The sequence below is a fragment of the Montipora capricornis genome, chromosome 8, assembly GCF_036669925.1.
Source record: "Montipora capricornis isolate CH-2021 chromosome 8, ASM3666992v2, whole genome shotgun sequence".
Taxonomy (NCBI): domain Eukaryota; kingdom Metazoa; phylum Cnidaria; class Anthozoa; order Scleractinia; family Acroporidae; genus Montipora; species Montipora capricornis.
This window is the reverse complement of record NC_090890.1, coordinates 32027798-32040297: the sequence shown is the minus strand read 5'-3', so window position 1 is coordinate 32040297 and position 12500 is coordinate 32027798. Positions and strand designations below refer to the sequence as shown.

Sequence of the window (12500 nt, the reverse complement as noted above, 5' to 3'; positions counted from 1 at the left end):
CACAAACCGACTGTGCCACCTTTGCTGTTACATTAGTGAAGTTGCGCGCCGTTCCTCTCCTGAATGCGTCTATATTGGCCTTATGTGTTCCAGAGATCGTCTTCATTTGTTGTTTAGAATGTTCACATGCTCTGCAAATGTCCTAACTCTTAGGCTGAAATAACCCAAACCTTTACAAAAGTGCTAACCTTAGGCCAGTCATTATCTAAGGTCAGCATTTTTGTAAAACCGTTTGAGTTGTTTCGGCTATAGTACCCTTCACCCCCAACCCCTCTCCCCCTACCTCCTGTGCAACATTCCCAGATGCTGTGGCATTCTTTATAGCTTCCACCTTACAAATGTAGCTTCTACAGTATTGATATCGCTTCCATTGATGACATGACCACAATAGGTGACTTCTGGCACCATGAAGAAGCACTTCTCTTTTCGCAGCAGCAATCCAGCTTCTGACAACCTCTTGAGTGCTGCTTCTAAGTTGGCAAGGTGATTGTTGTCATCCTTCTTACTAACCAGAATGTCATCCGTTGACCTCTGAAAAATTCTAGGTACCAAGGAGACTCCAAAGGGTAGTCTATTATACTGAAATAAACCTTTGTTTGTGTTGATTGTTGTAAATTTCTGAGATTCCTCATCCAGGGTCATCTGCTGATAAGCTTGGCATATATCAACCACCACCTCCCTGGGTAGCCAAAAGATTCTCTGTCTTCGGTATTGGATAGTTATTTGGTTAAGAAACTTGGTTAACCGTCAGTTTGTAGTCCCCACAAATTCTTACGGTCCCATTTGGTTTTGCAACAGGTACAATATTATTGGCACTGCCCATTCATAAAATTCCACGGGTGATTATTCCTTCTTGCTCAGTAATCTGAAAACTTAGGGGCCAGCTGGCCCCTAGGTTTTTTCCTGAAAGTCTAGCATGGTATTGTTTTCAATGCACCAGTGTCGATTTCCATCATTGTAATTTTCTTTCCACACAGTTCAAGATCCACTTGGCAAGACTTCTTCCGATTGCTGGAGAGATGATACACTGTGCATGGCATACATCTTGATTGGTGCTTTCTTCTTCAACAAAATGTGTTTTTGTTTACTTTCTAGTGCCTATCTTGCTTTGGAGGTTTCCTCAACGAACTTGAGCCATGTGGCCCTCCTTCTGACATTTACTGGTATAGCTTACTTCATCCTTGTATTTACAGCTTGAGGGATCATTTCTTTCCACAAAAGTGATGTCATTATCATTTTAACTGATTTGGAGGTTTAAAATCTTCGTTTACTTTGTTTATGTTATGATCATTGCTGGGTGATTCTTGCTGTAGCAATTTCCACTCCTTTTTTGAATGACAGCTCGCATTCGGCCAACAATCATCAGTGAATGTGGTCGTTGTTAATTCCACAAACGAGTCTATCCCGTAGAATGTCTTTGGATGTTGCTCTGAGAGCCTTCTGAGTCCGGCTACGAACTCTGCAACATTTTCCCTCTCGAGGCGATTTCTGCTATGGAATTTGAATTGCTTGATGATTACACTTGGCTTTGGTGAGAAGTAGTTTTCCAGCTTTTTGTAGGTCACTTTTAAATTCGCATCTCCTGGTTGCTGTGGCTGTAACAAATTACAAATTAAGCCATAAGTTTTACATCCACAAACGCTCAACAGAGTAGCCAGGGCTTTGTTTCTTGCATCTTTGATTTTGTTTGTGGTGAAGTACTGCTTGAGTCTTTCGGCGTATCAAGTCCACGATTCTTCTGACTCTATAATTTCTCCCACATTCCCATATGTTGCCATATTTTCCCTGTCACCAATGTAGTAAATTGGGGAGACACCAGTTTCTGTGGTCACCACTCATATTGCATGATTCAAGAAGAACTAACTATTTACAATGAATGATATCAGATTACTGACAGCCCCTACGCATGTAACTCAGTTATGAAAAGATTACAACAGAGGTGTATGATGATGATCAGATATTGTGCCTGCAAGCTGTAATGAGATTGTAAAAATCTTGAAAGGATCTTTAGGTAGGCTTTTAATGAGTTTGGTGACATTATTAGTCATTATACACGCTAGTTTTGCTGGTATAGTGGTCATCAACCGCACCTTCCTTCTCTGTGATAGTAAGTGGGCTGAGTTCCTGATTCCAAAGGTTTTCTCCCGGTACTCTGGTTTCCCCCCCCCCCCCCCCTTCCCCTCATGCTATCCCCTTCAGGCTCAAAACAGAGTTCCAGTAAAATTGAGGAAAATGAAAAAAAACTACCTGACAAATGAACCTACTCAAATGAATGTTGGAGAAGTCATATCAAATAAATGTCTAATAATTTAGTGATAAATATAGTATAAATATGCATGTACGACTAATAGTATAGTATAAATAATAGTTTAACTTTGCAGGGTTTTTCAGGTAGCTCTTTAGTCATAAGAATTTACACCATAATATTTGCTGTAATAGTGAAAAGGAGCCCAGTTCAAAATACCATTTCACATCTTTCAAAAATCAAGATCTCTGGGAATATCTTATTCCTCTTGTACATATTAGGTCAATCTCATTGAAACCAAACTCTGCAACACCAATGGGCAATACCACTGACTTATAACGTCAGCAGCTAAACATGATCCCAGATCTTTTATGCAATATACACTAGCTAGAAGATTATTCAAACTCTAAACAATCTCTATCTTTGTGACATTATACTGCTATTTCTAAGTATTTTTGGTTGTCATCTTTCAGCAATGGTAATGGTACATTTTTCATTTTTGGGACGAAGCCAAGATGTAAACTTACAATGCACCACTCATAGTCTTTTGTCCAATATGTCGCGTGCCCTTTGTATTCGGCCTGAAAATTTGAGCCACGTACAATGCCAAGAAGATGCATCCTGTTGGTTCAATATAACTGTCCAAATGCCAGATAAGAAGGAACTGCTGGATAAGCTACGTTATGAGGCTATTGGTAAAGCAAAATGGTTGCAAGATTGTGCAGTCAAGGCAGTGAGGATTGGTGATGAGGCACAAATACTGCTGCAGCCCATAACATCTTCTACGTTTATGATGACTGATTCATCGACAGGTGAAAAGAAAATGTTACGGTTTTTAATGGCTCCAAGATTTTTAGCTCATGGGAGGGGGAGGGTATTAAGAATTCATTTGGGCTCTTATAAATAGAATGGCAAGGGCAGATGAAAAGATGTGTGGGTGTGCACTGTGGTTTTGCCATACCAAGCTATTTACATGTGGTGGAATCTTTGTATAACCCATTATTCCAGACCTTGCAATCCCCCATGGATCAAATTAAGTATTTAAATGTGGCCTGAAGCCACCATACTGATTTTTCTGAAAAACAGCAATGGTGTTTTGAAAAGTAAAAAAAAAAAATTTAAAATACAAAACATCTTGGTCCCCCTCATTAATAATAATAATAATAATAATAATAATAATAATAATAAATTATTATTAGTATTAGTAGTAGTAGTATTATGATTATTATAAGTAGTAGTATTATAATTATTATTATTATTATTATTACTTTTCAAAAGATCTGGAAAGAAGCAGACTAACAACAATTTTTATAAAAGTGACGACACATTTGAAATTAAAGACATGTTTCGGTCGTGCAACGACCATCTTCAGTTGAAAGTAGAATTAATTTGAAGTTACATTTGAATTTATAATATGCTAAACAAAGATAAATAACAACGTGAAATAAATTGGGAATCTAACAAAATAGCCAAAGGTAACAAAAAAAGAGTGTACAATGGAACATGTTGATTAGAACGAGAGAGTTAAATTAACGTGATATAATTGCTTATTTAAAGAAGGTTGCTCCGTAAAAAATTCAAATCTAACTCCGCTTTGCGGGCTTTAATCGAGGCCTTTTCTAACTTTCGGAGATCTGTGATGATGGTACCACCAGGATATTTAGCTGCTATGTCGTGGATTAAATTTCCAAAAGATCTGGAAAGAAGCAGACTAACAACAATTTTTATAAAAGTGACGACACATTTGAAATTAAAGACATGTTTCGGTCGTGCAACGACCATCTTCAGTTGAAAGTAGAATTAATTTGAAGTTACATTTGAATTTATAATATGCTAAACAAAGATAAATAACAACGTGAAATAAATTGGGAATCTAACAAAATAGCCAAAGGTAACAAAAAAAGAGTGTACAATGGAACATGTTGATTAGAACGAGAGAGTTAAATTAACGTGATATAATTGCTTATTTAAAGAAGGTTGCTCCGTAAAAAATTCAAATCTAACTCCGCTTTGCGGGCTTTAATCGAGGCCTTTTCTAACTTTCGGAGATCTGTGATGATGGTACCACCAGGATATTTAGCTGCTATGTCGTGGATTAAATTTCCAAAAGATCTGGAAAGAAGCAGACTAACAACAATTTTTATAAAAGTGACGACACATTTGAAATTAAAGACATGTTTCGGTCGTGCAACGACCATCTTCAGTTGAAAGTAGAATTAATTTGAAGTTACATTTGAATTTATAATATGCTAAACAAAGATAAATAACAACGTGAAATAAATTGGGAATCTAACAAAATAGCCAAAGGTAACAAAAAAAGAGTGTACAATGGAACATGTTGATTAGAACGAGAGAGTTAAATTAACGTGATATAATTGCTTATTTAAAGAAGGTTGCTCCGTAAAAAATTCAAATCTAACTCCGCTTTGCGGGCTTTAATCGAGGCCTTTTCTAACTTTCGGAGATCTGTGATGATGGTACCACCAGGATATTTAGCTGCTATGTCGTGGATTAAATTTCCAAAAGATCTGGAAAGAAGCAGACTAACAACAATTTTTATAAAAGTGACGACACATTTGAAATTAAAGACATGTTTCGGTCGTGCAACGACCATCTTCAGTTGAAAGTAGAATTAATTTGAAGTTACATTTGAATTTATAATATGCTAAACAAAGATAAATAACAACGTGAAATAAATTGGGAATCTAACAAAATAGCCAAAGGTAACAAAAAAAGAGTGTACAATGGAACATGTTGATTAGAACGAGAGAGTTAAATTAACGTGATATAATTGCTTATTTAAAGAAGGTTGCTCCGTAAGGTTGCAGCTAAATATCCTGGTGGTACCATCATCACAGATCTCCGAAAGTTAGAAAAGGCCTCGATTAAAGCCCGCAAAGCGGAGTTAGATTTGAATTTTTTACGGAGCAACCTTCTTTAAATAAGCAATTATATCACGTTAATTTAACTCTCTCGTTCTAATCAACATGTTCCATTGTACACTCTTTTTTTGTTACCTTTGGCTATTTTGTTAGATTCCCAATTTATTTCACGTTGTTATTTATCTTTGTTTAGCATATTATAAATTCAAATGTAACTTCAAATTAATTCTACTTTCAACTGAAGATGGTCGTTGCACGACCGAAACATGTCTTTAATTTCAAATGTGTCGTCACTTTTATAAAAATTGTTGTTAGTCTGCTTCTTTCCAGATCTTTTGGAAATTTAATCCACGACATAGCAGCTAAATATCCTGGTGGTACCATCATCACAGATCTCCGAAAGTTAGAAAAGGCCTCGATTAAAGCCCGCAAAGCGGAGTTAGATTTGAATTTTTTACGGAGCAACCTTCTTTAAATAAGCAATTATATCACGTTAATTTAACTCTCTCGTTCTAATCAACATGTTCCATTGTACACTCTTTTTTTGTTACCTTTGGCTATTTTGTTAGATTCCCAATTTATTTCACGTTGTTATTTATCTTTGTTTAGCATATTATAAATTCAAATGTAACTTCAAATTAATTCTACTTTCAACTGAAGATGGTCGTTGCACGACCGAAACATGTCTTTAATTTCAAATGTGTCGTCACTTTTATAAAAATTATTATTATTTTATTTATTTTTTTTTTCATAGTTTTTCTATGTTTAAGGGTCCTGAATTTTAGTAAGGCCCATGTGGAAAGTGAAGTGAAAATGAACCCTTTTACCTTTAGACAAGCTATGTTGATGAGTAAAAAATTAAATTGTCTGTCATTAGACAGAGTAAAATCTGTAAACTTGTCTCACTGTTAGGATGGAAAGGGCTGAAGGGGCATAGATGTAGCTAACCCTGAGTCTCATCCCTGAATCATTCCCCATTCACCAGTTAAATCTTCTGGCATTAGAGAGAGTAAAATCTACAAGAGTTATGCTTTGAAGGGATGCGTTGAAGTTTTGAGTGGACATAGTTGTTGTTACCCCATTGCCTTCTATGGGTGAAACTTGATAGATTTTACTCTCCCAAACGCCAGACGATTTTACTTGTCAGTGGATTATGGGGGGAGGGCAGGGTTTTTGGATTTAATGGTTCTACAAATTATACATCCACTCAAAAACTCCTTTAACCCACTAATGCTCAAAGTAATGCGTGACATATCACAGTCGCGTTACCTGCGCAGTAACGTTGCGCACAAACAATTAGTGCGAACGTCCTTAATTAACCCATCAACGTCCAAACCGGCCGAAACCGCCCAGTATTTTACTCTGTATAACGCTGGATGATTTTACTCGTCAATGGAGAACCCTTGGGGGTCAGTGGGTTAAGGGTGGTCCTTGGACTGTGTTCATAGATGGACACAAATGGACAAGATTGAAACGGATTGCATTTGGGTAATCTTGAAAAAAGTGGGCCTGATGTTACTTACAGAATTTATTATTAATAGACTGGTATATTGTATTTTCTAGATGATCAATGCATACACAATGATAAAAAACTGGATCTGATTGTTGCCGTGGATTGTGCAACCGGAAATCCAGTTGTGCTGAAGAGACTGAGGAGGCAGTTGATCAGTGCAATCAATTCTGTATTTGAAATACTTAAAGACCTTGATTTTCGCCTGGCATTAATTAGTTATCAAAACCACCTGGACATGACACACCATGGCCAAGGGGCAGGTTTTGTGCACAATACTGCTATCCTTGAGAGATTTACAAGTAATAAAGAGGAAATGAAGAACAACATCAACAGTCTTCGATGTATGGGAAGGAAAGGTCACCAGAAAGGTTTGGCTGATGGTCTAGCATTAGCAGTACATCTAAGTGAGGGCATCAGCACTGGGGATCCTCAGCGCTGCCGCAAGGAAGCTGTTAAAGTTTGTGTATTACTACGTAAGTTCCTCTTTAGAAGCATGACCTTGGCTAACCTTGATTATCTTTATGTGCCGAGCTCGATTTTTAGATCATCACAGTTATTTCACGTTACTCTTGAAGCATTAACAAAAAGATTGCCCGGTTTGAACAAGATTTCAATCAGCAAGTTCATTATTAAGCCTTCATAATTTACGAGCCTAACAGCCTATCAAAACACCTATACAATGCCACGTGCATGAGCTTTACATCCTGATAAAACACTCCTCGTCAGTATCTTTATATAAAGAATACTAATAAGGCATAGTTTGTTTTTCTGATATGCCGCCTAATATTCTCCTCTCACAATTTGAATCATTGTTCTGAGTTCAGTGGGACACGCTTTCAAAATTTGACACATCATTCTTCTGTTGTTTGTGTGTGGAGTTTATATCACTCCTTTGGAAATCATCAATTGCATGTATAATTTACATGATGGCCTGATTAATCTGCTAGCTTGATGCACCATCTCCCAATTGCTGCAGGTCTAAAGCACAGGTCAGTGTACATGTCACTGTGCTACAGATAATAAACAACACTATAAAAAGGGTCTCCTAGCCCTAATAACTCTACAAAAAAAATAACGTTGTTTCAGGTCTAGGGAAAACGTTTGGCCTCGTTGTTCATCAGTGGAGAAGGGACTTCCAGTCTTGGCCTGTGGAATGTGACCTCTATTTTAGACCCGCCTATCCTATTGTAGGGACAAAATTACAAAAATTGGAGTCGAATAAACTGAATTTGGAATTTTGACGTTTTGACTTCTATTATTATTGCAGCTTTGGAAGACTGCAGGGGAAACCTCGACATTTTTAGGTGTAATCATGGCCACGACGTGACCAAGCTATGCGATAAACTGGCTGAGAATTCCGTCACGCTGTACACCATCCTGGGAAAAGGAAGAAAACCGGGAGCATTAGTTCCAGGCCCTGCTCATCAACTAATGGAAGCATTCTATACAGGAATTTCCCTGAAGACTGGTGGCCAGTTTATATCGACGCAAAATACAAAGCTTATTTCACCGGTAAGAACAGCTTGCACATTCATCGGTCGTGTGATACTCCAAGGCTAATAAAGTTATTTTCTAGAAATTCACGAACGAGTTAGTTAGTTAGTTAAGCCCTTGGCTCCAAGTTGGAGCATGGGCCATCAACAAAAAGCCTCCAGAGACGTCTCTTTTCTGCCAACTGTTGCAGCTCCTTCCAGTTCTTCCCGAGGATCTTCATCTCTTTTCCGTATCCCTTCTCCAGCCCCGTCTCTTCCCCGTACAACAGCACAGATGTTACATTAGAGTTGAATATTTTCAGCTTAGTTGATGTAGATATGCTGCCAGAGCTCCAGATCTGCTTAAGAGAGTGGAAGGCTCCTCTTGCCTTATTAATCCTATTTGCAACATCCGCGTCAGTTCCTCCACTTGTGTCTACTACGCTCCCAAGGTATGTGAAGGAGTCCACCTCTTCAATATCGGCATCATTCACTCTGATCTTCCTGTTTGAGCCTGAATTGATCTTCAAGACTTTGGTCTTTGCGGTGTTGATAACAAGGCCAGCTCTTCTTGACCTTTCTTCCAGAATGGTGGTTTTGTTCTGCATTTGGGCCCCTGAGTGAGATAGTAAAGCAATATCATCCGCATAATCGAGGTCATCAAGCTGCTGGGTGAGAGTCCATTGTATTCCGTTCCTGTGGCCCGTCGTCGACGACTTCATTATCCAATCAATTGCCAGGAGGAATAAGAACGGTGAGAGAAGGCATCCTTGCCTTACTCCAGTTTTAACTTCGAAGCTCTCCGACAACTGTCCTTCATGAATAACTTTACATGTGGTGCCTTCGTAAGAGTTTTTTATGATGTTAATAAACTTCTGCGGAATTCCATAATGAGCTAGTAATTTCCAAAGAAAGGGGCGATCCAGACTATCGAAGGCCTTTTGGTAATCCACGAAATTGATGTACAAGGACGAGTTCCATTCAATGGATTGCTCTACGATGATACGTAGTGTAGCAATCTGGTCTGCGCATGATCTAGCTTGCCTGAAACCAGCTTGATGGTCCCTCAAACTTCCATCCACTGCAGATCTTAACCGCTCCAACATAATTCGGTTGAAGACTTTACTTGCTATACATAACAAAGTAATACCTCGATAATTATCACACTCCCTGAGGTTCCCCTTCTTAGGAAGTTTAACTATAAGACCCTCTTTCCACTCAGTGGGTGATTTCTCGTCCTCCCAGATGCTCTTGAATAGTTCATAAAAGACCTCTGTGGTGGTGTTGATGTCTGCTTTGAATACTTCCGCAGGAATGTTGTCGGTACCTGCTGCCTTTCCGTCCTTCATCTTCCTAATAGCACTACTAATCTCTCTTCTTGAAGGTATGGCGCAGTTAACTGGGAGTAGATGATCAGCTTCTGGGATATCGGTTCCTCCAACTGGGGGTGGCCTGTTCAGGACCTCTCCAAAATGTTCGACCCATCTATGCAGCTGTTCCTCAGTGGTGGTCAGAATATTTCCTTGTTTGTCCTTGATGGTATGATTAACATGACCAACTTTCCCAGCTAGCTTTCTGGTGGTATAATACAGGTCTGTCAAGTTCCCTTTTGCTGCGGCATCCTCCGCCTCCTTTGCCAGGTTCTCTATATAACATCTCTTGTCCTTTCGAGCACTCTTTCTAGCTTCCTTATGCGCAACATCGTAATCCTTTTGCGCCTGTGCCTTTTCTGCCCGCGTCCGACTGTTGTTAACCCGCTCTTTCTTGCACTTCCTTTCTCTCACTTTCTTTAGGGTATCCATTGAGATCCATTCCTTGTTTCTGGACTGCTGCCTTCCTAAAGTGTCATCACATGTATTAATCCATGAGCTCTTTAGATGTTCCCAGAGCGTGTCAATTGTGCCGTCTTCGTCTTCTATGTCTTCCAGTGCTTGGAACCGGTTCCTAAGGTTGATTTGGAAAGCTTCTACAACAGAAGGATTCCTCAGGTGTGTCACGTTATATTTGGCTCTATTTTGCTGTTGAGCCTGACACCATTTTAGCTTTAGTTTTAGGGTGGCTACTAGCAGATGATGGTCGCTGCCGGCGTCTGCTCCCCGCATAGCCCTGACATCATGTAAAGATCTTCTAAACTGTCGGGCAATGCAAAAATGATCTATCTGGTTCTCGGTGATGTTATCCGGGGAGCACCACGTGGCTTTGTGGATCCTTTTGTGAGGAAAGATACTCCCACCAATCACCAGGTCATTGTTGGCGCAAAGGTCCACGAACGAGCTTTTCCTAAAATATTCGGGCCTATGGCCTTTCAGGTCAAATGCTAGCATACGTCTGTTTTTGCCCCACTCCCTCCCCCCAAAAAGAGGATGGGGCGCAGTAGGGTGAGAGGAGGTTTCAGTGACGTGGGGTTTTTAAAGGCACGCGTTTGTGGCTTGTTCATATTTTCTGTTGGATTATCAACTTTGGGTTAAGAATACACGACAGCACCTCTCCCAATTCCCTCGCCAAAAATGCCCGTCCTAACAAAGAAAAATGGTCTGGTTACGAACCTGGGATGCCCTTGACCGAAATTCAGGAACGTTCAATGTGGTTGAAAAGAATTGAACGACGAGTAAACATAGTTTTGGTGTTTATTTCACTCTAAAACTGAACGCAGTAAGGTCGACCATGTAGTCTCGGTTACAACTTACCGAAACTGTAACACGAGCTCAGAACGTTTCATTCCTTTTATGGGAGAAAACGCTTGCTTATTTTGAAAATTTCTGCAGTTGGTTAACAAAGTGTTCACTGTGCCATTTTTTGTACCTCATTTATCAGAGAGTCGTCTGACTTCTTTTGCCTAGATAATTTTGCATGCAGTCAGGGGGGATATTTCCATGGAGCGTCTTTTTGGCACAGCCTACGACATTGTATTTCAAGAAATTAAGACCCAAGATGGAGACGTAGACCTGGAAAAGTTAACCAAGAAACTTAAAGAAGGACTGAATGAAAGGTTTTGTCGTGTAAACCTATTAACAGCTAATGGAGCGGTCATCGGTCCTACCTCGGAGCCTGCAAGGAAGTTTTCATTAGATGTTGGGATCGACAATGCTTGTAAAACGTTTCGGAGTGAATTGAGAAGAATGGCACAATACGTCGAAAATGCACCAGAAACGCCCAGTGATGTGAACATGGAAGCAGACAGTTCCCAAGGTTCTTCAACGGAGAGTGAAATGACCACCGACGCTTCAGAGAGGATGCTGAGGAAGGTTGTTCAACGTAAGAAACGTTACTAAGGATTTTTAAGCTGCATTAGGGAGCTTAAGGACGGTACCTATTATTGTTATTGCGCACACGTTCTGCGCATCTCGAGATACTCGGGTTTCCTATGGGTGATGCTTATTAATACAGGGATATTTTTCGCAGTTTAAAACTATCCGGAGAAAGTAGACCTTAGTAAGTACTCTTGGTATCCAAAGAGAAAATTGGGGGTAACCATGCATTTTTAAGAGATAATTAAGCTTCAATTTCAGAAAGAACGCCATACATTGCTTTGTATTTTAAATCTTTTTACAAATATTATTCATGAATTATCTTTGGAAAATGCGTGGTTCCCCCCCAATTTTCTTGTTGGATTTCAATAACACTTGTTAAGATCTGCAATTCCCGCATAATCATAAACCGGGGCAAAAATATTATTGAATTAGTAGGCACCGTCGACGACGACGGCTACGAGAACGTTGTCCAGAAATATGAGGGAGTTTAAGAAATGACGACGGCTACGGCAACGACAACGGTAAAAGCAATAAAGTCAGTGGTTAAAAGGGGAAAAAGAATCTTGCTGCACTTGAGGCACGCATTTTATTGCGGTACTCTGCGATGACAACAATGGTTGAGGTCGCATTAGGGAGTAAACACTAGTGTTACTTCAAGGTTCTATTGTTCAGTGTTTCCCTAGGGATTAAAAACACCAGTGAGTTGATGCTAGAGTAGTGTAAACATTGGTGTTACATTGTGTTTCTCTCAAGTGTGACCGCAACCAATGTGAAATCACCAAATTTTAGCTCGCAAAAGTTCCTACTTTACGACGATCTTCGACGCGGTTGTTAACGAGAACGCCACGAAAAAATATCATTGGTTAAAAGAGGAAAAAGAATCGTGCTGCACGTGCGCACGCATTTTAGCAAATATTCGTGCGGTACTCTGCACAACAACCACGTGAAATCACCTAATTTGAAGTTTTGACGACAACGCGAGCGCGCAAATGCAAATCTACATTCTACATTTTTACTCTGAAACCGCTCGTATCAATTTCTCTTTAGGATAATTCGCCCACATTTTGAGGTGACGTTTTCGTTGACGTTGACGAAAACGTCACCTCAAAATATCACTTTGCTTTATCATAAGTCTTT

At 39.5% G+C, this 12500-nt stretch overlaps 1 protein-coding gene across 1 annotated transcript in view; it reads left to right on the top strand.

The window, feature by feature from the left end:
* LOC138060704 (uncharacterized) overlaps nucleotides 1–12500 on the top strand; it is a 17028-nt gene that overhangs the window by 3912 nt on the left and 616 nt on the right. Inside the window, exons 2-5 of the mRNA XM_068906559.1 lie at nucleotides 2719–3057; nucleotides 6691–7113; nucleotides 7908–8152; nucleotides 10953–12500. The exon at nucleotides 10953–12500 is cut by the window's right edge and continues 616 nt beyond it. Coding sequence (XP_068762660.1) covers nucleotides 2719–3057; nucleotides 6691–7113; nucleotides 7908–8152; nucleotides 10953–11384 — 1439 coding nt within the window. The 3' untranslated portion in view covers nucleotides 11385–12500. The remainder of the gene's footprint in view (nucleotides 1–2718; nucleotides 3058–6690; nucleotides 7114–7907; nucleotides 8153–10952) is intronic.